This window comes from Montipora foliosa, chromosome 1 (assembly GCF_036669935.1).
Source record: "Montipora foliosa isolate CH-2021 chromosome 1, ASM3666993v2, whole genome shotgun sequence".
Taxonomy (NCBI): domain Eukaryota; kingdom Metazoa; phylum Cnidaria; class Anthozoa; order Scleractinia; family Acroporidae; genus Montipora; species Montipora foliosa.
The window spans coordinates 68,323,977-68,350,068 of record NC_090869.1 but is presented as its reverse complement, the minus strand read 5'-3'; the positions used below and the strand labels follow the sequence as shown (position 1 = coordinate 68,350,068).

The 26,092-nt window shown below is 38.4% G+C and overlaps 2 protein-coding genes across 2 annotated transcripts in view; both read left to right on the top strand.

Annotated features, from left to right (window-relative positions):
- Positions 1 to 10,184, top strand: part of LOC138006549 (voltage-gated purine nucleotide uniporter SLC17A9-like) — a 27,177-nt gene extending 16,993 nt beyond the window's left edge. Inside the window, exons 5-10 of the mRNA XM_068852952.1 lie at positions 1,725 to 1,821; positions 3,130 to 3,217; positions 3,511 to 3,545; positions 5,275 to 5,446; positions 6,546 to 6,575; positions 6,863 to 10,184. Coding sequence (XP_068709053.1) covers positions 1,725 to 1,821; positions 3,130 to 3,217; positions 3,511 to 3,545; positions 5,275 to 5,446; positions 6,546 to 6,575; positions 6,863 to 7,002 — 562 coding nt within the window. The 3' untranslated portion in view covers positions 7,003 to 10,184. The remainder of the gene's footprint in view (positions 1 to 1,724; positions 1,822 to 3,129; positions 3,218 to 3,510; positions 3,546 to 5,274; positions 5,447 to 6,545; positions 6,576 to 6,862) is intronic.
- A 4,286-nt stretch (positions 10,185 to 14,470) lies between these two features.
- On the top strand, positions 14,471 to 25,795 carry LOC138006544 (uncharacterized). Its single transcript, XM_068852938.1, has 6 exons — positions 14,471 to 14,993; positions 17,329 to 17,624; positions 18,441 to 18,522; positions 20,193 to 20,418; positions 22,874 to 23,034; positions 24,097 to 25,795. Exons 1-6 carry the CDS (start codon positions 14,576 to 14,578, stop codon positions 24,318 to 24,320), a joined length of 1,407 nt encoding a protein of 468 aa, XP_068709039.1. The 5' UTR covers positions 14,471 to 14,575; the 3' UTR covers positions 24,321 to 25,795.
- Positions 25,796 to 26,092: the final 297 nt, after the last annotated feature.

The following is a 26,092-nucleotide window of genomic DNA, read 5'->3' as shown; positions in this document are numbered from 1 at the left end:
TAGTTTTTGAAACTCTTCCTAGCCAAAGAAAGAAAAATGTTTTCTTGTTTACCTAGTCTTTTTAGCACAATTCTAAATGCCATTTTTCAGTGGTTTCTCAGCCATTTTCACCCTTTTGGCATGCTACAATTGTAGTACAATGATTTCCGCTTATTTGTGGCATGGTCTCATTGTGCTCGATTTCTTTGTTGATCTTATGTTTATGTTCAACCTAAAACCTCCCTTTTTCAGTTGACAGGGTAGGAATCACTGCAGTTGAAGGCAACAGGGATTTTCTTGTTCCTTTTTTTATTGCTTCTACCATTATTATTAAAGCAGGGGTGGGCACTACTTCTACTGTGTTTCATGCAAATGTTTCCCCAGTAATACTGATACTCTTTTTACCCACCTCAAGTGGATAGAAAGCTGAGTGAACTTTGGAGCCCATGTGCTGTTTGCTTGCAATATCCAATATCCACTAGTTACATTACACTGTACAGGTACCGTATTTACCCGTGTATAAGTCGACCTTTTATGGCCTCAAAAGAAGCTCCAAAAATCCCACTCCACTTATACACAGGCAAAAAGATTTAGAGCCAAGTTCCAGCTAAGTAATTTATTCAAAATTAACATAATAATGTTGTCTTGGGCATAATGAACGCAGTGGACAAAAGACTTCAAAATGAATGCAATGAATGTAAGCAATTCCAGTTGAAATGGAAAAGGATTTGTCCAACTCTAAAATGTTGAAGATACTCACAAGCACAAAATTAATATGAAATAGACACTGGAAATTTTCGTTTTCCAAAGGCGGAAAGCTCTAAAAGGCATTTCTGTTTCTTCAAATAAAACGCGATCGTTCAATGGCTTAGTAACCTGGCGCAATACCTCGTGTTTGCATGCAAGCATCGTCACTCGTGTTGTCTGAAAATGCTGGTTGGTAATGATTGTTTTTTATTCTTTATACAAACCTGGCTGATTTACTTCGTATTGTTTGGTTTATGAGTTTTGTTTGTCATGTGAGAAATTATTTATAAGTCAAGGACCAATCAAACCTTGTACATTTCGCATCGTTCACAAGTTATTTTCAAAGATTGACTCCTGCTTCTGTGATGTTGTGCTAATATCCTCTAAAGCCCTTTATCCTTGAACAACGAAACAGGTTAGTTTGAGGTTTACATGCTCGATTTTCAGAGAACTTTTTTGAAACTCAAGGACAAAATACCCTCATATACAACAACTGCTGAACCACAAAACTATTAAGCACTTGAGGTCCTGATTTTTTTGTGTATCCACAGTTCCAGAAGTCGAAGAATACAAGATTAGTGTCCCATGAACATTTAACAAAGGAATTGAGAAATTGCTTTTTTTGCCATCAAAAATGTGGGGTCGACTTGTACACGGGTAAATACGGTATGTGCCCCATCCAGTATATGTAACACCAAGTATTAAGCCATAGACTTCTGGGAGTGAGACTTAACAGATTTTACTCAGTCTAACCCCAGATGAGGCACCTGAGTGAGTGAGTTAAGCAATATCTAGGTCCACTAAAAAACTGAAATCCTTTAGCCCTCCCCCTCCCCCCCCCCCCTCCTATAAGAGCGATACTTGTAGATTTGACTCTGTCTAATGCCAGACTATTTTACTTGTCAACATTGGGGGCTGCTTCAGCATTGAAAGTTTTAACAACACTCAAAAAGGACATGTATATCTCCTTTAACTGGTTATTTATGGCTATCTTTCAGGGGCCTTTCCATTGCGCATTTTTGCCAAGGATGTGCATTTTGGAATGTGTTTGCATGGCTTCCAATGTATTTTGAAGAGCATCACCCAGGCAGTAAAGTAAGCCTTGACAAAACATACTGTAGTCTTAAGGACGGTGCTTACTAATTCAAAGGTATTTTTGGGCAGTTTGCTGAATATGCAGGAAATGCAGATCTTAACAAGTGTTATTGAAATCCAAAAAGAAAACTAGAGATAACCACACATTTTTCGAAGATAGTTAATCAACAATATTTGTAAAAAGCTTTAAAATACAAAGCAATGTATGGTATTGATCTTGTCCAAATTGAAGCTTAATTATCTCCGAAAAATGCATGATTACCACCAATTTTCTCTTTGGATACCAAGATATTTGTTTAGTTTTACTTTCTCTGCATAGTTTTGAACCGTGCAAAAATATCCCTGTATTAACAAGAACCACCCATAGGAAATCCGAGTATCTCGAGATGCACAGAATGTATGCTCGATAACAATAGTAGGCACCATCCTTAAGTGCAACTTGTAAAGTTGTAAATTTCTGTTTTTGCTGGGAGTGCAAAACAGATACAAATTTCCCAGCAGCTGGAGAAATTGCTCCAAAAAGGCTAATTGTTGGTTTATTTTATGACCATGGTATATGTTGATGAATTTTGAAAAAATGGCTCATTGGGTGCCCTTGAAGCTGTGGAACTTTTCATTACTATTCTAGCAATAAATCATTTTATCACTTTACTGCAACAGCAGATGTGTACCTTGTGACAATAAATTTTTCTATCTGGGAAACATGTGGTCTCATCCTCTCCCCTCCCCCTCCCCCTACTATGTGGGAGGATGAGGTAAAAATGATTTCTTTTATGACTGGTCATTAATACTGTCAATACCAGTAAGTTCATCATCTTGCCAAAAAAACAGAAAATAACAAGACAGAATTAATGATCTCTTGAGACCTTCTTTTTTAATTTTTAATTAATTAATACAATCAAATCTGTGTGCAAGAGGTGAAAAACTTGAACAGTGTTGTCTAAGTTATGAATTTTGGAACTGTAGTACTGCCTTAAAATAAAAAAATGTTCATTCCCTGATTCTGTGGTAAGACTTATGACCTGCTGTAGCTGGTCTTTTCCATACATGAAACTACATGAATCATAGACTCTTACAGGCTGTCTCAGAAATGAGATAATTTGGCTGTTGTTGAAAATGGAGCCCCACTACATCTGCAATTACTTTTTAACTGGCTAGGTAATATTTCTCGGAGCTTACTGTGTGATTACATTTATATGGGCAAGAATAGAGAGCACATTTTTTATTGATAGCATAAAATTCACTGTATTAATTTGTTTCCTGGGCTTGGTAGTGATAACCTCAATGTCTTGTCACATTTCTTTGTAGAAATGGGTGTTTAACGTTCTTCCTTGGCTCACATACTTTCCTGTTGCATTGATGGTTGGCCGTGTAGCAGATGTAATGATTAAAAAAGGTTTGGTGTGTTGCAGATAATTTTATGGTCATATAGCTTCAATAATCAAACAAACCTTAGTTACTTGTACATTAATTTTTGTTTAACCATGATTTTGCTCTTGTTCCAGTACTGCAGTGGAATCAAATCAAATCATAGCCTTTTTTAATGACAATTCAGGAAAATAAATTATTGTTTCTATTCTAGGAAAGTGTGAGCCCCTTGCTTCATTTGACCCACTTCCTTCTCTTGATATGCCACTCATTATAGGATTTACTTTTTTTGAACTTGTGTCATATTGTTCTCCTTGGCAGGATTCTCAGTAACGTTTGTTAGGAAATTTTTTCAGGTGAGTCAGATGTACTGTATAACTACAAGGAAGGATTATGTTTTTGCAAACGTTGGCCGTGTAGCACTGATATTATACAGAGTTAACTATTAGAGGGTAATGTGAAGTGCTAGTTTTCTACCCATATGAACCATGTGATGTTAGCCCTACTAATGGAAATGGGCCCACACAAGGACAGGGAGAAACTCTGACCAGGGTGGGAAGTGAACCCACGACCTTCGGGTTAGATCACTGCTACTCTACCAACTAAGCTACAAGGTCAGATGGGAGCAGGTTATGGGAATGTAAGATGTCAATGTCACAGCATTGAATATGTACAAGTACAAGAAAGGGTTACGTTTTTGAAAACATTGGCCGTGTAGCACTTGTACTGCAATGTTGTTTCAATTTATTATGTTTGTTTTAACATGAAACTAAATGCAACTTATTAATCAGTTTATTCTTTAATTATAAAGTCCACTGAATTAGCTTTGCCAGGAAGGGTCATTACATCAGTTACTGCTAATTATCGGTATTTCTGTGGCCCCTTAATTGATCAGACAACAAAATTAGGCACTCTATGCCACACTCAGTGAAGAGTGTGTGGGTTCTTCAACATCTCTAAGTTTTATGAGCAATAGTGCTGAGAAAGTACCAAGGGCAGTCCTCGAAAGTAGTGGTCATACGGTAGCCCCAGTCGACCAGACAGTTTAGCAGGCAACTAGTTTTTGGTAAAATGAAAAGGTTGCTTGCCTGAAGAAAAAAAAAACAGACAACCCAGTCAAAAATAGACAATGTATTACACAAGCAGCACCTGACTCACTCGACAGTTTCCTATTGTTTGTTTTCGGGTTTCGTTGCCCAGCTTTTGAAAGAGTGACATCCTGGAATTTTTTTAATTTCGAGCATTGCAAGGGTCCCTTTGATCTCTTTCTAAGTCACTCAAGGATGCGGTTTCGCTCTGTCTGTCGCCAAATGATCTTACTCATCAGTGGAGGCTGGTTTAGGGGTTAAAGGCTTAAATAATTAATCATTATTGTTATTGGAAGCTGGCAGTACTCTTATATGTACATGTGGTTCATCTTCATCAAAGCCGGTGCAAGTACGTGCTGAAGATCACGCCTCATTTTAGTCATGTACTGATCATGTGCTGTAGTATACTGCATCAGCAACAACTGCAGCATTACATTCCTGGTTAGGATGCATTTGAAGCTGATTGCATTTTTTGTTCAGGAAAAGTCTTGGTGTGTAGGAAATAATAGTTATTATTTTGTAAATTTAGACACTCAGAATTTTTGAATTGCACAAAATCTGTAGAAGAGTGAAAATGAGGTATACTGTTATACTGCTTCTATTAATTAATTTACTTTTGGGTAAAAGAATGTTGAAAATTGATATTGTATGAACTTTAACTGGACCGAAAGTAACCAAACTGAAATTTTCAATAAGCTCACAATAAGATCAAGTGCATCAGTAATGTAAATTGAGGAATGATTTCCACAAACAAAACATCATCTTTTACTATACTGTAAGTGCCAATTCTCATGTCACTCCTCTGCCTGCTTGTTTGTTGATGGGCTGGCTAATTCACAACAAGACCAAACATGTGCGCAAACTAGGGAAATATTATTATTTCCAAAGACACGTCTCGATGTTGGTAAAATGCACTAAGAATTGTATGGAGAACAAAAAAAAAAACTAAAAGGTATGTTGACGTTTACTGCATTACTAACAAGTTTCATTGTTACAGAGTCTTTCTATGGGTGGAGGAGCTCTTTTCATGATTCTGATCAACAAGTCACGCTCATTTAGTGAGGCACTGTTCTGCATGGTGATGGCAATGACAGCAAGTGCTCTAGGCAATGCAGGCTCTCCTGTTGTACCACAAGACATGTCGCCAAAATTTGCCGGAACACTCTTTGGTAATGAATGGCAATTACATGCTCTGTGATTTTCAAGTAATCCCATTTTTGAGGGGCATTCTTTTGCATTTTCTAGGGCAAGAAGATCTTAACCTTGTATGAAAACAATATTGTTCCAGATCATGAAATGAGGAGGGAAACACTCAGAAATCTGTTGGTCTTTGGCTTTCAAAAGCATGACCAGTGAATTTTCACAGTTCACCTAGGAATGAAAGACCTATCAATAGGGACAAACCATGTGAATGCTATGTTATGTAGCGATCCAGAACGAAAGTCTGAGTGAACTGGGGTCAATGCCTTGTAATGTAATGGTCTTGGTGTTGAATTATGGACTTTGCTCTTGAGTACATGTACACTGCCATTATCCTGTAGTTCCAGGCCATAATTGAGACCAAACACAAAGTTTGTTTCCAATACTGCCCAACTGTAGCCAATTAAGATAACGTATGTATACATTATAATCTCCTGGGCAGACTTGACTTAAGCAAGGGAAGCATATTGTCTTGTGTCTTAAAAATGAGTGAATATTTTTATGTACATGTATAATCCTGGTAGCTGAGAAATAACCTGGCTTATTGCACCATTCGATAAAAAAATTAGAATGAGAACGTAAAGTAGAAAGGAAGAAGTAATGAAGAATTTTAAGTAAATGTGTTTGTCATCCCTATAGCCAAAGACAATAGCAACCCTTGGATTAGAGTATAGTAATGCTTCTGAGCTTGCTCATTCATAAAAAGTTCCATTTTCAACTGCCAAAGAAGTTCCGTTTTGGGTTTAATTTTGAGAAAGATTGCTCGCAGCCATCAAACCTGTCAGCATCGTTAGCAAGGTTTTTTGTTTTTTTTGGCAATTTAGCTTTCTATCTTCAAACCTAATGCGAGTTGTTAGAACAAAAAAAATTGTACTTGATTTGTTGTCATACTCTAATTTAAAGGCCCCTGCTATTTACTAGGGTGTCAAGTGATGTTTTTTCAATTCCATGTAGTGCGAGTAAGCTATGTGTTCAGAATTTTCCATTTTCAATGTTTTTGCAACAGCAGTAACTTTATGATTACTGTGCATTTTCAGGTGTGTTAAAAACTTTTTTCTTTCTTTTCAGGAATAATGAATTCTGCAGGTGCTTTTTCAGGTGTGTTGAAAAACTGACAATAAAGTTGTTTTTGTATCTTCATTGTGGGCGGTAACTCACCGATATGGTACGCAAAGTAATTACTTTAATTTGTTTTGGTTTTACATACGACACTCGATTAGAACTCGCAAACGAACTCAATTTACAGATCATATATTAATTAAAATATCAAAATGAGTAAGAGCAATATTAACTTTTACTCAATAAAAGAAAGTTATGTTGTAATTTTCTCTTTGCAATTAATTCTTAAAATGGATTGACTTCTTTTTTCTTTTGATACTGTACAGGAATTGTTGGCACACTTATCACTGGTCATATGTTGAAAGTCACTCATAGCTGGGAATATGTTTTCATTATGAATGCTGTACTGTTGATATGTGGCTCTTTGGTATTTCTTTTGTTCGCCACAGCCAAGAAAATTGCCTGAAATCATTGGTGGAATAACTCCTGATTTGGATGAGATGCTCATATTAGCTTGTGGTGTCTAATCTTCTAGCACTGGAGCACTAATTGGGGACACTGTAAATTGGAATTAACAAATTAACACAAATCAAATCAAATAATTATTATTGTCGTCTCGCAAGATAAATGGCAGAATTATCATTATCCCAAATGTTCCTTAGAGAGGGCCTCTATGGCATTTTCATTGTTCAAACTACAGTAGGACCATATGAGACCTATAGATTTGCAAAATCCAATTCAGAAGCAAGATTCTATTTAAAATCAAAATTTATGAACTGTCTTCGGGATTTTCCAAGGTTAAAATGTCTATAAAAATCGACGTTTCGATCAGTTTTACTGGTCTTCTTCAGGTTGTTAAACAATTTTTTTTTCAATATGGCGGATCGTTTTTTGATGTCCAACTTGGTAAACGATCCGCCATATTGAAAAAAAAATGTTTAACAACCTGAAGAAGACCAGTAAAACTGATCGAAACGTCGATTTTTGTAGACATTTTAACCGCAGAAAATCCCGAAGACAGTTCATAAATTTTGATTTTAGAAATATGAGAGGTGGAAGTTTCAGAGATACGAAGATTCTATTTGTACTTCATAGTCTTGTGACTGCATGAAAGCAAGGAAAGGATCAAACTGCTTATTTATTTATTTATTTATTTAGTGAAATGGTATCTTAGTTTTATCAAGTGGATGACATTGATCAAGCTTAGATTAGCTGCGTCCAGCAAGAGAGCTGAGTCTCCTGCCCACAAAATTAATCAAGTTCAGTTTCAACCATGTTCAAATTCTTCCGCTTTTAATTTAGTGCATTGCAGTCAAATTGGTGTTCCTTAAAACTTGACGTAATTTAAGGGGGTATGTCACGCAAAATGATGTAATTTCATGACACCCAAAACACCCAAAAAGTAGAATGAAACATTGCAATAACGACTTAAAACTGTTGAACAACATAAAAGAAATACTGCAAGAGAAGCATGGATGGGCATAAATGGACAAGATTGAAACGGATTGCATTTGAGTAATCTTGAAAAAGGTTGGCCCAACGTTTTTCAAGGTTATGGTAAATTGCCGCCTGTATAAATGTCGTTTTTGCTCAGAATCAACTTGTTTGTGATTTAACAATAATTTTATCAGTAAAGGAATTGCACATTATCATTTTCGAGTTTTAAATTCATGATTAACTAAAGATTTTCCCTCAGCAGCAGGAAATAATGTGACATAGCCCCTTTAAGCTTCAGCCCAAAACACAATTTTTTTGTTTCTGGAAGATTATTCATGGAAGTCTGTTAAGACACAGTCTTAGTAAGAGTTTAGTATTGGAAAGAAGCACTTTCATTTGGAGGTGAACCAGACTGCAGGAAGAAAATGTGCATTGAATACCCTAGATGTTTCAAGTTCAGGCTAGTTAGCTTTTTAAATAGGGCTACAGTTAGACCTTAGGCTTTCAAAGGGAGATTTTATTTTTGTTGACCAAAACAATCAACCACAAGTATGCGGTTGGTTGTAGATGGTTTTAGGTGGTTTTAGGTTCCATGTTTTGGAAACTACGAAAAACAAAAATGTGAATTCTCAACTGAGAGATATATATATGTATATTATTATTTATATAATTTTATTATATAGATACTGATGAAATACAGGGATTTCTCCTTTTACTAAAAAATCATATCTTCACCGCGCGCAGTGAACGTATCATTTTTATCTTTCACATGTGAGGATATAGCTGTCGTCATGGTAACGAACACGATTAGCCAATAAAACGCGAGCTTCCTCTTCATTGTACGATACTTTTGTGCTTTAATAGCTGCGGTTACACTAGCCATTTTGCCCTTGGGTAAGTGGCTTTTTCCCACGGGGAAGCAATTTTTTATGTGTAACCGATCTGCCCAAAGGAAAATTTCCTGTGGGAAATTTCCATGGATACGTCAAAAAGAACAAAAGAATTGCCCATGACAGTTCCAGATGTAAGTCTTATGGTTAACAAAACCCCAAAGCGGCTCAACCAATCACAAGATTGCCGAACGCGAGGAAAATACATGCTGTGATGAACTGTGTAAACAACTGCGGACGTGGAAATACCCAAGCACGCCTTTTCTGGCCAGCAGCAAGTCGACGTCTAAATTATAAATTGGAGAGTTGCAAGGACTAGAGAAAGCGTAACTGAAGTCGACGTCTTTGTTGCCTTCTTAAAATGAAGCGATGAATCGCTGAACTTAATTGAGGTGGACAGTTTAAGAAAAGCGCCGATCGTGACAATTACCGAAAATAAGCCAAAGAATTTTTATTGCAAATTTTACATTATCATGATTTGTTTTTCATAACTTTCAAATCTTGTTTCATGTTACACAACATGCGTGTTTTAGTGGTTGGTGAACACTTTTTCATCATTTCGAAAATGAATAAAACAAGTTTTAAATCTAGACATTTCATCAATATCTATATAATAAACAGAACATTACATGGCCGCTTGGGGATACGAATTTTATCTTCTCGTGCTGAAAAAATCTCTCACGAGTGAGCGATACTTTCAGCACTCGAAGATAAAATTCGTATCCCCGCGCGGCCATGTAATATCCTCTATTTATTAAAAACTGGATCATTGGATAATGAAATTCGCGAGTTTTGATTGGCTAAGCCATCATGGGCTTTGAGCTATTATACCATGATCTACAAACACGGCAAGAATATGCGTGATTTTTTGGGCCTTTTTATTTTTGTTGTAGTCTAGTTTTCTATATTTTGGGGGGGTTTTTAATAAAACAATTATTCCACTCGCGCTTGTTGGATATGAGATGATTATAGCCAACTCGGCGCTACGCGCCTCGTTGGCTATCTATCATCTCATATCCAACGCGCGCTCATGGAATAATTGTTAAATATTCGTTTTGATTACTGAGCCACTTGCCATTGGCACCAAGGATCCAAGGATGGTGTGTGTGTAGGGGGAGGGGGTGGGGGTTGCAATAGAGCTTAAGTGTTCTCGCAGTGTACATTTCTTCTGGCCAAGTCCATTTTGTTGTAAAATATTAAATATTCATTGTAAAATGTATTTTTCCCACAAACTTGTGTACTTTTACAAGCAAGACTGTACTTGATATGTCAGTAATGTTGAACTAAACTAGATAACATTAAATGGGAATTCTAAACTTAATTTATTTCCCGGATTTATTTGTGTTGGTGTGTTATTAAAACCAAGTATCTAGGTAGATTTATTGACAATCAGACGTGGTCTGGTCAATACCTAAGGATTCAGGGGTCTTAACCCAGCCCAGGCAGTCAGTCGAGACGGGACGAGAAAATCACGGGCAAAATCGTGAGCCCTTATATGAAGCGGGAAATATCTCATCTACGGTCGCCATTTTATTTTTATCGCTCTCCTTTGTCTGGCTCGTGCAACAGACATGCCCTGCGACGAAAATGTGGGTCGCAAAGGGTCCAGCAAAATCCAAGTGAGGACAGTAATTATATTATTGTCTGTACATGTGTAAAATCAAAATGCTTGGTCAAAACACTTTCGAATATCCGACTAGAATGAATCAGGAAGAAGAACAATAGCCCGACGATAGCGGCCATGTTGGTTTCCAATTTGTTATGCAAACTAGCCATGTGTTATGCTGGGTGGAGGGGGGGGGGGGGGGGGGGGGGCAAACATTGGAATAAAAGCAAATTGCGGAAAATCGACATGTTGAAATATCGAATTAACATTGCTAAAAGTACATTTTAGAATTTAGAATTTAGAATTAAGGACGTTCGCGCCAATTGTTTCTGCGCATCCTTACTGCGCACGCAAATGCACACGCCACGTCATACTCGAGCGCGCGCGCTAAGTAATAAAATGAGAAATGATGGGGCAAAAGGCCATTGCTATAGCTTTGCCTGGATTTAACGGTCTTGGACGTTCAGTGACCCCTATTTTTCTTTCCAGAAACGGATTTTATTTACAATTATCTCCACGTTGTCCAAAAATGAACAAAAAATCAATGTGGGAAGTTAAAAAAGTTTCAAGATTTCTGCTCACGGGACATCCGTCTTGCCATCTTGCGGCTGCAAGACGAGTGAAACTGTGGTCGCTAAATGCGAACTTGATCTTTAAGGAACCTCACCAGTTGACTAAACTCACTTAATAAGTCCACTTAAAACAATATTTGGCGGAGAAGATTTCACTTCAAAGATTTAATTGCAATATATTTGGGTTTACAGACACTGGCCTTATTCGCTAACGAAGCCCGATTTTGTCACATTTTGGGTGTTTTTCAGGGCATGTTCTCTCCAAAACGAAGTCGGTGACCCCCCATTTTTTTTTACATTTCTGACATAACTAACTCATCATCTTACAGTGGTAAAAGTTTCAGAAAAAAATCAATGTTGAAAAATTTTCGCGCGAACGTCCTTAAGTACCTTTTATAATAATTTTATATCTTTTGATTGCCTCCGACATTTTGACTTTCTACTTCGTCATCTGCTAATTTTTCAGTAAAAAAATCGAAGTAACTTGTGCAAGCATTCCGTTTTACTACTTAGGTGATAAACATTCAATGAACATGAAACAAATCATCTGTGTGGCTAAGATGTTCGTTATAACCTGTCGAACTTGTGTTGTTTGCCCCCTCAGAAGTGTGTAGCTAATTTGCATGATAATAGAAAATCCAACATGGCGGCTATCGTGAATAAGGTCTATTGCAAAGGGAATTCGAAGGTACCAGTCGTCTTTTAGTAGCTTTTAGGGTTCCGCTTCTCAAATTACCGTGGCAAATTAGGTTTGGTACAAGTAGTACAGTGCTATCTTTGTTTTGACGCATTTGTCCTAAATGCAAAGATATGTGCATTGTCTCGCTGTTAAATAAAGTTTTGCAGTCATGAGCCTAGAAGTGTTTTTGTGAATTATTGCCGCCTCTGTGGCTTTAAGTTCGATGAAACAAATGTTAAGAGGAAGAGAAACAACACTGGCAATTTCGTAAAATTTTTTGAGACATTCTGTAGCCAACAATAGCCGACGATGGAAGACCCCAAGCTATTTGTGATACTTGCAAATATCGAGTACGACGCGCACAGAAAAATCGTAAAGGAAGTGCGACTGCAGCAGCCCTGAAGTTTTCATCCCTGACATCTTGTCACAGAGGCAAAGAAACAGCTGCTTTCGTACAACGTGAACCCTTAGGTTAAATCACAACATTAGAATTTGATCATAGACGTACGAGCCGGGGGAGGGGGGGGGGCTGTAGCTCCCCCAGCTACGGAAATTATGAATTTATTCAGACAAAACGCTCTTGATTCGGGCAACGACACTCTGGAGAAAACATTATAAAATAATGGCTGTTGGTGTGATTTCCAAAAGTCGTAAATAAAGTTTCTAGTTAGTTACTTTTAGATGATCGCTGACATCTGCGGCATCTCGCGCCTAATTTTCGCGCCAATTTCGCGGAGAGCGGGAAAACGCTTTGACAGGTTTAAGATTTCTTCGTTGAAGTTCGTTCGATTGTTTGTGGAGTCCGGGGCCTTTGTAGGTTCAAGAAATAGTGAAAAACTTAGAAGGTCACTAAAGGTCAAGCGGCTGTGAAGGTCAACAAGGCGAAAGGTAAATGCTTCACAAATTCCTTTAAGTAATTGCCGCCCCCCCCCCCCCCCAAGTCCGAAGGTGCCCGTACGCCTATGAATTTGATTTGCTCTGGAACTCGTCCGTTAAAGCAATGGTTAAAGCTCGGGGGATTGGGGGGGAGGGTACTGCCATATATGGGCGCGTTCCATTGACCCTATTCTGGAATAAGAATAAATGGAGTGATGATTTAAAACGGTATGTGTAGCGTTTTGAAGCAGCAAGGACAATTTTAGATTTGTTTTCTAGCGGGTGTTTGACAATTTTAATGTGAATCTCCGTAAAAGCGAAGGATTTCCAACTTCTATTCCATGTAATCCTATTCCGGAATACGATCAATCGAACGCACCCTAGGTATGTGCCGCTGTGAAGGGTATGGTTTTCAAGCAGTTTACTCTAGCATAGGGTACATAAATCAGAGCGTTTGGGTCTAGAATAGGGTATCATTTTTCACGAAACTGACCAGTTGGTTGAAGATTTTATCTAGAGTGACAAAGGAAACCAGGAATTGCTACTCAAAAATATAAAAAAAATGAAATCGGCAAGTTTAAATTTTCACGACTCAGCCTCAACAGCGTTGAGAGATGACTATCATAAAACTCTACTGGATATTATTAACTGTCAAAAATCGGGATTCAGATGGAAATCGTTAAAATTAAACAATTTATTGTCTTGATAAAGCGTACGTATGTGCTTGGCATTGCTGGACAAGTATAAATAAATCCTTTTTAAAGAAAGAAGTGATTGTGGTATAAGGTTTTGTTTTGGCTTTGCTTAGACTGTGCTAGTGACCTCACTTTCTGAAAAACAGCTACTCTAAGATAGGGGTGATTTGGGGTGCAAGGATTGCGCAGTGGTGAGAGCACTCGCCTCCAATATGTCCCGTGTTCCATTCCCAGACTCGGTGTCATATGTGGGTTGAGTTTGTTGGTTCTCTACTTTGCACCGAGAGGTTTTTCTCCGGGTAATCCGGTTTTCCCCTCTCCTCAAAAACCAAAATTTGATTTCATTTGCGTTAACTTGTTAATTTCAACTTACAGTGTCCCCGATTAGTGCTTTACAGCGCTAGAAGATTAGACACTTAAATAAAGTTCCTTTCCTTTCCTTTCCTTTACTCTAGTATAGAGTATCAAAACCCAGCTGAAACTAGCTCTGCTTTAGGCTAAGGGTTCCAGGGTCCCAGCGGCACTTCCCCACCCAGAAATTCCTAAAGTACACCCCCCCCCCGGGGGGGGGGGGATAAAAGGTATGTTCCCAGGGGCTCTTCTCGCCTTACTTGAAAACTTAACGCCAGTCCTGATCTTGCCCGTGATTTTCTCGTCCCGTCTCGACTGACTACCCCTGGGTCTCCGAGGATGGGGTCTTAAATTGTTGCTTTGTATTAAACTTCATCGATCCTTTAAACCAGAGAAGCATCAAATCATTTGACTGCTTCTTCTTTGATCAAGATGGCAGGATATCATTGGCCTTTGATGTTATGGACTAAAACGACCCCGCGAAAAAAACGAAAAAGAGTGCAAAACGCTTTGTTGCCGCTTGTACCACCCCTGTTTTATTGAGTGAGAATATATGGAGTTGCAAAGAGTAATTTTGAATCTAGTGTGTGATTTCAAAATGAGTTTATTAAAACTAAAACAAAGAACCTATGTTTGTTTTCCAGGCTTAGTTTTTGGGTATCTTTTGATTTACATGAATTTTTGTTAAATTTCGTATTTTTAAACCGCGGAATAGGATGTCCATCTGCCTGTGGTCTTGTAGGGATCCTTGTTGATCTTGTTCGTGTAATTTGCATATTTCTATGGCGATGTGACAGCCAATTAGAACAAGCCGAATGATTACAGTGAGTTGACTTGTTATTCGATCACTTCGAGGCCGCACGGAGGGAATGCCTTGAAGACGTCCACACTTTGGGCAACAGAACTTTTTAAATTAGTGTTTTTAACCGGGGAATGGAAGATATGCCTACCTTTACACCAAGCGGAGGACAGCCACTTCTCGTTCGAGGCACAATTCAAGAGAATTTCGACGACAAAATGCCACTTACAAGTCGGTATGCGTGGCCTAGAAGCGCTTCGTCTCTGAGTACAAGTAGCTTTCCAAGTCGGAACAGTAGAAATCCCTTCTTTGCGAGACACAATCCCCATCCACAAAGAGTCAGACACATGAAAGGACTTTTAAATGTACCCGTGTGCACAGTGATTGATTCTCCTGGAGTTGAAGAAGACGTTGGACGGTACATGGTTAGCACTCCAACTATCGACCAAATGCGACAACGACCTTTGAAATCAAACCATGGTTTGCGGCTGCCCATCAATGCGGATACCGTGGTCTATGCCAAGGAAAAAGCTGTTCCTTCAATCGGTTTAGGTAAGACAGTCTTTTTGTTTTTGTTTGGCGAGTGTTTAATAATGACCGTCCATAACTACTTAGCAACGTCGTTTTTGCTTGCAGGTGACGGCATTCACCTTAATACATTATTAAATTATTAGCTAATTTTATGATTACAATAAAATGGCCCGAATACAGCCTGAATTTCAGCGTCCTCTTCCGCTCGCTAAGTCACTCGGGCAGAGACGGAGGAGGCGGCTGAAAATATTCAGGCTTTAACAAGCCCTAATCAATAGACCATTTTACAGTTGTAGTTAAGTTACCTGGCCTAAGAATGGAAGCGAGGCTGCCGGTGACCCTGTTTTGATACAAACCTTCGTGCTTTTGTAATGTTAATACGGACTAATTAGAATTACAAAAACACAATTTACATGATAAAAGCAGCGGGGGCTGTATCAATACAAGGTCACCGGCAGCCTCGCAGCCATTCATAGGCTAGGTCGCTGAGGAAACAAATGTAAAATGGCCTATTGCTCCACTACCCAGTTGACTTCAACAAGTATTAATAACCACCCATCTAGCTTGAAAAATGCATACATAATTACAGTGTAAATAAGCCTTCCCTACTCTCTGAAGGGAATTCGTCCTCAATTCAATGACGAACATCCTTGAATGATTTTCAGTCTGCGAATTTCAAAGCAAATAAATGTGATGTTCTCAGCTATTCCGATCTTACCTTTGTTTGCATTTCCACTTTTGAGACTGGTCACAATTTTTAATAAATATTTAATTATTATGTTTACCTCGGTGTTATTCTTGTGCCTTTTTAGGCATTAAGCAAATGTCTTAGTTCCTATTAATTTTTGCTTTATTTTTATCACAATGTCTGAACTTCTTTTATGATAAGCACATTTTTTGCTTTTCGTTTTTGCACGGATAAAATTGTAGTTTTTAGTTACTAGGACACAGACGTCGATTCAGTCTATCGTTGTTATCGACACCATCCTGCATTAATTAACAACCTCTGCGGTAAATACTTGTTTCCATATCTCAAAGTGTCCTTGGACGTGAGGGGCCTGGGGTGGCGGTAGCGGGTGAAGGGTACAGCAGCTGAAACGACCCAAACCTTTACAAAAATGCTAACCTTAGGCCTAAAACAATAATTATGCTTTAGACAATGTTAAATAGGCCTAAGGTTAGCATTTTTATATGGGTTTGGGTTGTTTCAGTTTTGTTGTTCCAGGTCCTCCATGTCCAAGGGCACTTTGAGATATGGAAGCAAGTCTTTACCAACCTTTACATGTATATCCACATAAAAACCCCTAAAATGGTCTCGGCTATGGTATTAATATGTGCAAGTCTGGTTGGCTGGTAGAGGCTGTTTTACATTAGCTTGAATGTTGAAAACTCTCTGAAACAAACTAAGGAGGTGTTAAATAATACTATACCCATAAGATTCTTGGACTGTTTCAAATTCATGCCGATTTTCTATTATTGATCTCTACTATTTGTTTACATATTGTTTTGGAAGGAGCTAGAGCAAACTCATTCCTGGGGCAGATCCAAGTTTTTAGCAAAGGGTTTTTGATGAAAGGCAAGTTCCAGGGTCTTCCTCCCCTGGAAAATTCAAATCAACGTATTTGAATATCTCACATTTAAAGTTAAAATGCCATTCTTTTTGCATCGAAATATAACAAAGCTGCGTAAAAACAATGGAAATTTGAATTAATAAAACTATGATAAAAATATACAAAGTCATATACTTCATTTAATATGTTTTTCAATTTTGTGCTTCATCAAAGATGGAATCAACAAGAAGCATTCTTCGGGGGTATCTTTTCGCAAAAAGCTGGTCCACAGCATCATAGTCAACAGGCTTTCGTGGTGAATGTTCATCAGGTCTTTCCGTTGGGATGAGTTAGATAACCAAGATGAACCATGATGTGAAAAACACCCACTTGAACTGTGCAGTATTGAAACTTGGTATTGCCATGAGATTCCATGTGTAAGCACCTTCTTTCAAGCAACAGAAAGAAATTATTATCAGTTTAGACCCCTTTCATTACAATACAGAAAGTGGACTAATTGGATTTTGGATTGGTTTGGAAAAATATAAGCAATTTGCTAAACAATTTCCAGTGCTTCAGTTTCATTTTACCAGTGAATCAAACTTTATAATGGTGCATGTACGAATAGATTTGAGGTTACATTAAATTATTGTAAGTTAACAAAAAAATGAAAAGTAAAATTAAACTTATTTACAGTATCTTTGGTGAACGTGATATACAATTCAGTACAAACTTCCTGGAATAACCATAATGGCCAAAAGAGCCAATTGGTTTAACTTTTTAAAAATTATTGTTGGATGTTTTAGTTCCAATAACACAACGATGGCGAGAGGAACTTAAAAAGTTCACTGAAGCTTCAGGCATCAAAAGTAAAAACCCATACACAAATACAACAAGTTACCAAGTACCACCATCAAGAAATGGATCAAGACAAGGAGAAAGGCCACCTCCATCCAGGGGTCATGAGCTTCCTAATCCTTCCAAAAATGGTGTGAAACCTCCATCAAGGCAAGGAGAGCAAAATCAAGGCGACTCATCTTCTATTTTGCCACAGGGGCTCCCCTTGCAGCATATCACTGCAGAATCAGATGCTGACCTTACTGTAAGTACAGTCAGTAAAAACTCTGTTAAGATCAAAGACACAGTATGTGAAGACTGTTTCTTTTTCTCCCTTTTTTTTCTTCAGATAGATGAGATTGGGAAGGTCCCAAAAAAAATCATCCACTTGCTAAAATTCTGACTTACATTAAATTATATAAATATAATACTTTGTGTAGGATATTGGGTTAAGAGAGCAAATGTTAATTTAGAGAATCAGTTTATTCCTTGGACTTAATCAAAGTGCCCCTAACCTCAATTTTTTGACATTTATTTTTGCAAAAACCAAAATTCAGCACCATAAAACTAGTATTTTCCATTAACTGGTTGCGGTTTCACTTTTAGAATGCCACATGAGTTGCATACAGTTAACAACCTTGGCAGTCGTTTGTCCCCCACCATGGTCTGGAGTCATTCATGGGTCTATCCCTGAGATGACATAAATACAAACTGTTTTATGTTACAGTTTTGAAACTAATTTTGCCATGCAAAGCAGTTTGAAATGTCCTCTCAGGAACAGGCTGATGCTTCACACTAGTACTTGTACATGTAGCTCATACCATGGGACAAACAACTTCTGGTTTTGTTAACATTTACAGTGCACAAAAATTGGAATTATGAAGTGAAAATTTTTAATTGGCAGACTATTTTTGCAATGGGTAAATCGTTTTATCTCAGCAAAAGAATAATATTAAGGTTGGGGGCACTTCTCTCTAAGAGTTAAGGTACATAAAATCTTTTCAGTAATTCATTAAGAGTTATCATTTATTTTAAGCAAGTAATGCCAAATCATAAACTTGTTCTGCAATTTTTTCACAAGGTGCTTAATCTGTTGATTGATATTCTGAAGCCAACTCATCCTGACAGCATCAAATCATGGCTTATATATGCCCCTGAAAAAGGTAAGTACCTTGTTTAATTAATCTTTTTCATTAACAGATATTAAATTGTCCAAAGTGAGACAATTTTAAACAAAAGAATGTTTCACATTTAAAATAAACGAAACAACTCAGTTTCTTGTGCGAGAGTATGGGACCAATACCGTTGCATTAGAAAACAATTTGCACCACATAAAGTTAATTTAGTCCTACTAGGATCAATGAAATCGTTGTAACAGTCGGTGTTGATTGTCAGAGACAGAAAGTGACTGTGAAGGCAAAGAAATAATATACCAGTCTGAAGATGAAAATACGGGTACATTAACCCATTGACCTCTGAGAGTGACAATTAAATTATAGATTTTAGTCTGTCTGATGCCAGATGATTCTACTGGTCAAAGGAAGGGGGGGGGGGGGAGGGGGGTTCTTGGGCATTTGAGGTTTGAATGGGTTAAACTCAGTCAAAATATCCCCAGTGTCAGTGTCAAGTGAGAAATCTATAGACATTGTTCTTCACTTACTTATATTACTTACAGTTACTTATGCCTAGTACCCTTCCTGGGGCATAGGCCACCTACATGAGTTCTCCCGCTATCTCCTTCCTGGGCTTTCCTTTCTAGCTGACTCCAGGTCAGCCCCAATCTCTTTATGTTTGCTTCCAAGTCCCGTCTCCACGAGTTCCTATGCCGTCCCCTTTTGCTCTTTCCCTGGGGATTCCAAGACAAGGCTTGTCTTGTGATATTGGTCGAAGTCTTTTGGAGAGTATGGGCTATCCATCTCCAATGTCTCATCATGATCTCAGCATCTGCAGGCCTCTGGTTGGTTCTTTGCCATAGGTCTTCGTTGTTGATGGTGATTGGCCAACGTATTCGCAAGATTTTTTGTAGACATGAGTTGATAAAGGTCTGCACCTTCTTTGTAGTTGCCACTGTTGTTCTCCAAGTCTTTGACCCATATAGTAGAACAGGTTTGACATTGCTGTTAAAGATCCTAATCTTAGTCTGAAGTGTCAGATCTTTGGAGCTCCAGACGTTCTTTAACTGCAGAAAAACTGCTCTTGCTTTGCCAAATATGGCTTTAACATCTGCTTCTGCCCCCATCCCCGCCTCCCGCGGATGTCAACAACATTACCCAGATAGGTAAAAGAATTTACGGTACCTCTTTCAACAAGTCGTCACCCAGCCAAGCTGGTTCAGTGATCGTAGTTTTAAACTACGATCACTGAACCAGTTCGGCTGGGTGACGACTTGTTGGATTGTTCTTCAACTGAAACAATATTGTTTACCGGTAATCTGTTTGCAGATAGCGGCTTAGGCCAGTTTGGACGTCAAAGGGTTAACCCATTGACACCTCAAACGCCCTAGGATGTCCTCAGTTGATGATTAAACTTGTCTGGCATTAGACAGAGTAAAATCTGTGAAGTCTCCCTCCCAGGGGTCAATGGGTAAATTTTTTTATTTACCGGTATTTCACATTCTCAAAAAATTCCAAAAAAATAATTCCTGTAAGAATAAAACACTACAGTCTGTTTCATTTCTATCAAAAAAAAAATAATTCATGCAACACACACACTAAACAATCATGGACCTGCCAAAAAGAAAGTCACACAGCTTTTATTGACAGTAAAAAAATTACCTTAAATCAAATCCTGTTTACTTGGATTCATAATCTCATTATTTTGTTGGTCCTGATAGAAAAGGAAATTGTACTTGACATGATTCGTGCAGTGTGTACATGTGACAATGACTTCAGGGAAGGATACAATGAAGTGATGAAGTCTCCAATGTATGATGATCAGTTGCTGCAGCAGGAGTCAAGCCTGGACTTAGAAGGGATTCAAAAGTACAATGAAGCCAAGAAAAGGGAAAAAGAAGAGATGGAGAGAAAGAAAAGAGAGAAAGAAGATGCTGAAAAGCCAAGGTAATGGCACAGTGTCAGTAATTTTTCTTAATGGTACTTGTAAATAAATATCTCAGTGTCAAAAAAAATCGAGTATCAAGTATTTATGAGTCAATGAGTCAGTGAGTCATGAGTCATGAGTCAATGAGTTAAATGAGTTAGTGCAGTTACCCTAAGCCATAAAATGAAAGCTAAAATTTCAGAGAGTGCTTAGGCCTAATCACTGAAACGAGGGCTTCGGCTTAATCAATAAATTATTGCTATATTGACTGTGAGTCTCATTGACTCATGACAGTGCATATAACTCATTGACTCATTGACCATTTGACTCATAAATCATGGGACCTCAAAAAAACCACATCTAAAACTATAAATCTCTAAATTTCTGTGATGTGTAGACATTGAAACTTACCTTATCCAGGTTCCAACAATTATCAATACTTTCTACCCTGGTATTGATTTCGCCTAAATGTTGATTCAAACCCTTCATTTAACAACATACAGGTTCACTCAAAAACTATGCCCATATTGACCCCTTAACTCCCAGTGGCCACTTATAGATTTTACCCTGTCTAACACCAGACGATTTTACTCGCCAATGGGTCCCCCCTCAGGCCTTAAGGGTTAAGTGTCAGTGTTTATTATGGAGGTTAATACACTTCAACCATATTTTTGTGTTTTGTACAACAACAGTAAGTGACATTTGTATGCACACATAGAGTGAATTTTATGATTACATTTACAGCTGTTACATTTAAATCTGTGACATTTAAATTCGCAGGTGTTTATCTCTACTTCGCCTCTACATGTACAGTACTTCAGTGTATTCATACATGTTTTTTTTTCGTTACCAAGTCTAGACTGATAATTGACATTGAACTGTACTCTGTGTGACTAATACAGTTCTCTTTCTCTTTTGATACTTCCTTTGTACAGCTTCATGTCTGGCTTGACTACCCAAAGTTCTTCTCTGACTCTTCAGGGTTCTGCTCTTGTGCTAACAGGTTGTTACTTTCCCTCTCATTCTTTCTAATCTTTCCTTTCATCATATTTGAATTTGCTCCATATGCTCTTATAAACTCGGGTGAACAAACCTTGCGAGATCTTTGAGGATCATACTAGATCTTGAAAAGCTTGCCAAAAGAGCCATTGTAATTGAACTATTTTAAGGAACAGTTTCATGCTATTTTCCATTTATTCCCCAGCCACGCACATTTCACAACATTCTCCTACGGTTTTACACCATCATTTTCACCAATCAAAGGCGACCAAAAGTTAATGTTGTAGTGTCATTAACAAGAATCATATAAGTACATTGTAATTGGGAAATGTGGATACAACGTGGATTCAACCAAAAAACTGTAAAATTGCTTTTACAATGCGCGTTTTAAATTATTACTTTGAAGGAACTCTGCAAGACCTTCAAATTTTTTGGCAAGAAATTTTGGTGTTTGGTTTTTCTATATTCATCGGTTCTTTGATTTAACTACCATTTTGTCATCTATTTCTCCTGTCTTTGAATTCTTTAAAATTCTCAATGAGGATTTCGTACATAAAAAACGCAGCTGCGATGTCTAGCCGAGGATCAATCAATCACTCTCCTTTCCAAACTTGCCACATCTCATGACACTTGGACCCACTCACTTATTTCAAATAACTCTCTTGTGTCCCTTCATTTGAGCTCTTCTCTTTCGTTTTATCTTAAGTTTGTATTAGAAAGCACTTTCTTTTTTGTGAATGTTGCGGAATTTATTTCTATCCCTAAGGCCTTGTTTTCATCGCCGCAGCAAGCATAAGCGTTTGTGGATGTTGGTTGTGCTTATGCGTGCGTCATAAGTTTAAACTATCCCAGAAGGAAAAAAAAACTCTCGAACAAAGTGTATTATGTGTCCGCATATTTACTGCTGGTTTCATGGTCGTTTCGCCCTCAACTCCTTCGCGAACAAGGTGATTCGCCAACACTGAAGTGTCGCCCACCGTGACATCTTACGTGAAGGGAAGAATTGTGCCTTATTAATAACTTTCTGAGCATTTTGTGATAGCCTGCGTAGCTGGCGGTATTGTTGGGAGGTTGCTGACCAGCGGTTTTCGTTAAAACAATGGTTTGCTGGGGGTCCTCAGTCTCGCGGGCTCAGAAAACCGCCCGGAGAATGGGCAGGGGCGCTGTTCACAACACTGTTTAAAGCGCCCCTCCCCATTCTCCGAGCGGCTTTGCCTCTGGCGCCCACCACTGACCGCCAGCTACGCAGGCTACTTTAGTGACTTCACGTGTTTTGGCGAATCGACTTGATTGTGAACCAATCACCTTACTGGTGAAACGAATTGTTGGCGAAACATGCGGATTCCTTACTGCTGCTGTGTCAGCACAAGTGTCAAGTCTCAACGCCTACGGCAACATCAAATCACCGTCTTATGTTACTGCCCTTTCGATTTTTTCGTGAGCGTTATGTTCATTTTCTGTTTGTATGCTTTTCAGGACACCCTGCTCAGCTGGTGGCTCACAAGGTTATACCCAGTACCAATGGACAAGCCCGGCTAATAAGCCCAGTTCCCCGTTTATTGCTATGGAGAAAAAGAAAGAAGCGGTGATCGAGTTCGGTAAACCAAGGCCCGGGACGGCTGAAGCAGAAATTGAAGGTAAAATATGAAAAAATAAGGTCGGTTAGGGTTAAGTGGTGTGGGAGATCTTTATAATTGCCCCTAATACTGTTTTTTTTTTTCTGAAAAAGTTAAATCTAAGCAACATAAAAGATATATATTTCGTTAGTCCTTGCGATTTCGCATCTCACAGACCGCACTTGATGCGTAACGTTGAAGTAATATTCCACAGTTCAGCTGGTAAGACGCAGGGGTCTACAACTAAAATACGTTACATGCAGCTTGGTATTTCAATTTATAGAGGATGTTTTACATTGCAAGGTATTTTTTTGTCATCAACTTAGGGATAGAGTCGTGCCTCAACAGGACGGTCATCGGACAAACGACGTTTGTTGTTGAGTTTTCATAAAAAGTGAAGCTTCAAATCTAAAACGACTAAACTTGTTTGCTTAAGGTTAAGGTTACCTAAGGTCAAAGTACACCTAAACTCAAATATTTTTCGTTCCTAATGTAAATCTCCCCATCCAAACCAAACAAATGATATGTCACCATTGTTACCCACAAATTCGCTCTTTCTGTGCCGTGCAAGCCACGTAAACTTGGCAGAACTAGCAGTAATTTGGACCCACCGTCGGCCTTGATGTGAGAGACATGGATCTATTCGCGATTTTACGTCAGTAACTGCTTTGCATTCCTGTTTTATAAGAAATTTTCCATTGCAAAGCAGTTTGTGACGTAAATCGAGACTAGACCCATGTCTCTCACATCACGGTCGTGTGTCCAAATTACTGCAAGTTTTGATAACTTTGCGTGTCTTGCTCAGCAGATAAAAAGCGAAATCTTGAGATAAGAATTGGAAAAAGTGTTTGCTCTTGGTGTTGGGATTAATATTGTACACGAAAAATATTTCAGTTTAGTTGCACTTGAATGTCACTTTGATTTCAACCTTATCGATGATTGGAGGGCATAGTCTCATTTGCGGCCGATTTTTCGATGTATCGAAGTGCTCAGTGAGGTCTTTATTTTACGAAACCCAGAGTAGCACTTGATAACTAAAGGATAATGAACCCTGTTCTCATCGATCGCTTGTTTCTTCTTCAGAGATTAGAAGCCGACTCCAATCACGCTCATCTCCCCGTGTGTTTACACACCAAAGGCCCTCTGTTTCCCGCCACTCAGCTCGTCCCCAGACCCAACAGAGTGTTTATGTCCCTCCCGCTGAGGTCCTGGAACCTGCTGCCATCAGGCCGCCTAGTCACCAGTCCATCAAATCACAGCAGTCCGTGATTCGGAGTATCTTGTCATACAAGCCACAACAAAATTAAAGCGGGCAAGCAGCACTTAGTGGATTGATTTTTTTTAGAGAAATTTCAGTCTGAAAATTGCAATTGAAATGTCTATTGGTATTGTATTACGGCGTTGCATGCAAACTCCTTCCATTCCAGGTTGTGCTTCTGCAAGTGCCCATGGTAGATAATACACCTCTTAGTAATACACCTCTTATCCAAATGGCTGCCATTTTAACATTCTTTGTTTTCATTCGCATTGGACCTCGCAGTCTCGGTCAAGGTAAAGAAAAATATTGCTTTGAATTTTTAGCTCAAGACCTAAGCAACAAGGGTTCACTTAAATAAAGACAATAGAATTTTAAAATTGGCGGCCAGTTTGGACTCAGATGGATGAGGTAGACGTATCGTCTCTTCTAACACACCGAGAGAAATCTAGGTTCCTGGTGATATTTCCATCTTTCCAGAAATCAAATTAAGGATTTGTGCAATCACAGCGATCAATGCAGTATTGTAAAGTATGACGACGAATTGTCCCAAGTTCAGTTATGAATATTCCGGAATTGTTAACATTTTGTTTTTCGTTTTTCGTTATGAACGTAGTGGCAACACAGTTAAAGGTGTGTTTTTGTTTTTTTGGCTTTTTTTTTTTCATATTCCACTAAAAAGAGAACAATATCCATTCTAAAAGATGTAATATATACGATAAACTGATCTAGTACACCTTTTTCTGTGGAATGGCTACTTTTGTTTATAAAAATTGCAATGCTTGTGTTTTAATTGGGGCCAAAAATTAGGAATCACAGACTCGAATAGTCTGCATCTCACGTCATAGCCCGCCATGTTGGTGTACAGAACAATGGCGTAAAATGTCTTTTAAGATTGACTCTATTATTATGCAAAACTTGTGGGGCCTTTTTCTGTTGTTTTGTACACAAACATGGCCGTCTCATCACAAGGATGCAAACTAAGAATAGACTATTTCGTTCACAGTACGTCCCAAATGAATGCTAGGTCATTCCGGTCTTTTGTTGGGGCGAACGTCGAAGAAAGCTGTACATCTTCTTCGTTTACTTCCCCAAAGGACTGGAACGACCCAAGATTCACTAGAAACTTGTATTAGCGAAAAAGTCCATTGTATAAATGAAAAACAACGCATATCACTACTTGTTTTTTTTTTCTATTTTGTGTTTGTCTGGAATCAATCCTCGCTTGTTTTTCTTCTTTTGTTCTCGGTGTTGTTGTGTGTCGGTGTTTCTTATTGAAGGTATGACCTTTTTAGCCGCAAATCATTTTCTGTCGTAATATGTAAGATAATCGTTGCAATGTCAATTTATTTCAGCTCCCATTTTTCGCACATGTTGTTCTTTAAAGTAATCGTATTCAAGTCCCTATGTTCCCTTTCATGACTTATTTGAAGCCCCTAATAACTTGACGTTTTAAAACAATACAAGGGTTTGTAAAATATCACGCTTTAAGTCTTAATAAACAAAATATGCATTTGTCGTCCTGTATCTCTGTGTCGAAAAATTGGTCTTCTGAACCCAGTAGTTCAAAGGCGGTATAACTCTATCCAGTGGATTGGTCACTAACTAATGCGTAGAATATATTCATTTACGTCAAACGTTGTCCAATGTTTTTGTACTATGTACTTATTGACTTAGTAGGAGGGCCGGACGGGAAAATATTTGGCCCTCGGGCCAAATATTTCCTGTCCAGCCCGACCTAAACTCAGTCAATAAGCATTTTATCATATGGGATCTTTATACCATTCATGAGCACTCAGAATATGAATTTTGGACAAAAGTTAC

What these genes read in the sequence shown, in the direction of transcription:
- LOC138006544 (XM_068852938.1), top strand. Translation starts at nt 14,576, where the DNA reads ATGGAAGATATGCCTACCTTTACACCAAGCGGAGGACAGCCACTTCTC. An exon ending in AATCAGATGCTGACCTTACT is followed by an intron (nt 17,625 to 18,440) that starts GTAAGTACAGTC and finishes TTTTTTCACAAG; the next exon opens with GTGCTTAATCTGTTGATTGA. An exon ending in TATATATGCCCCTGAAAAAG is followed by an intron (nt 18,523 to 20,192) that starts GTAAGTACCTTG and finishes TGGTCCTGATAG; the next exon opens with AAAAGGAAATTGTACTTGAC.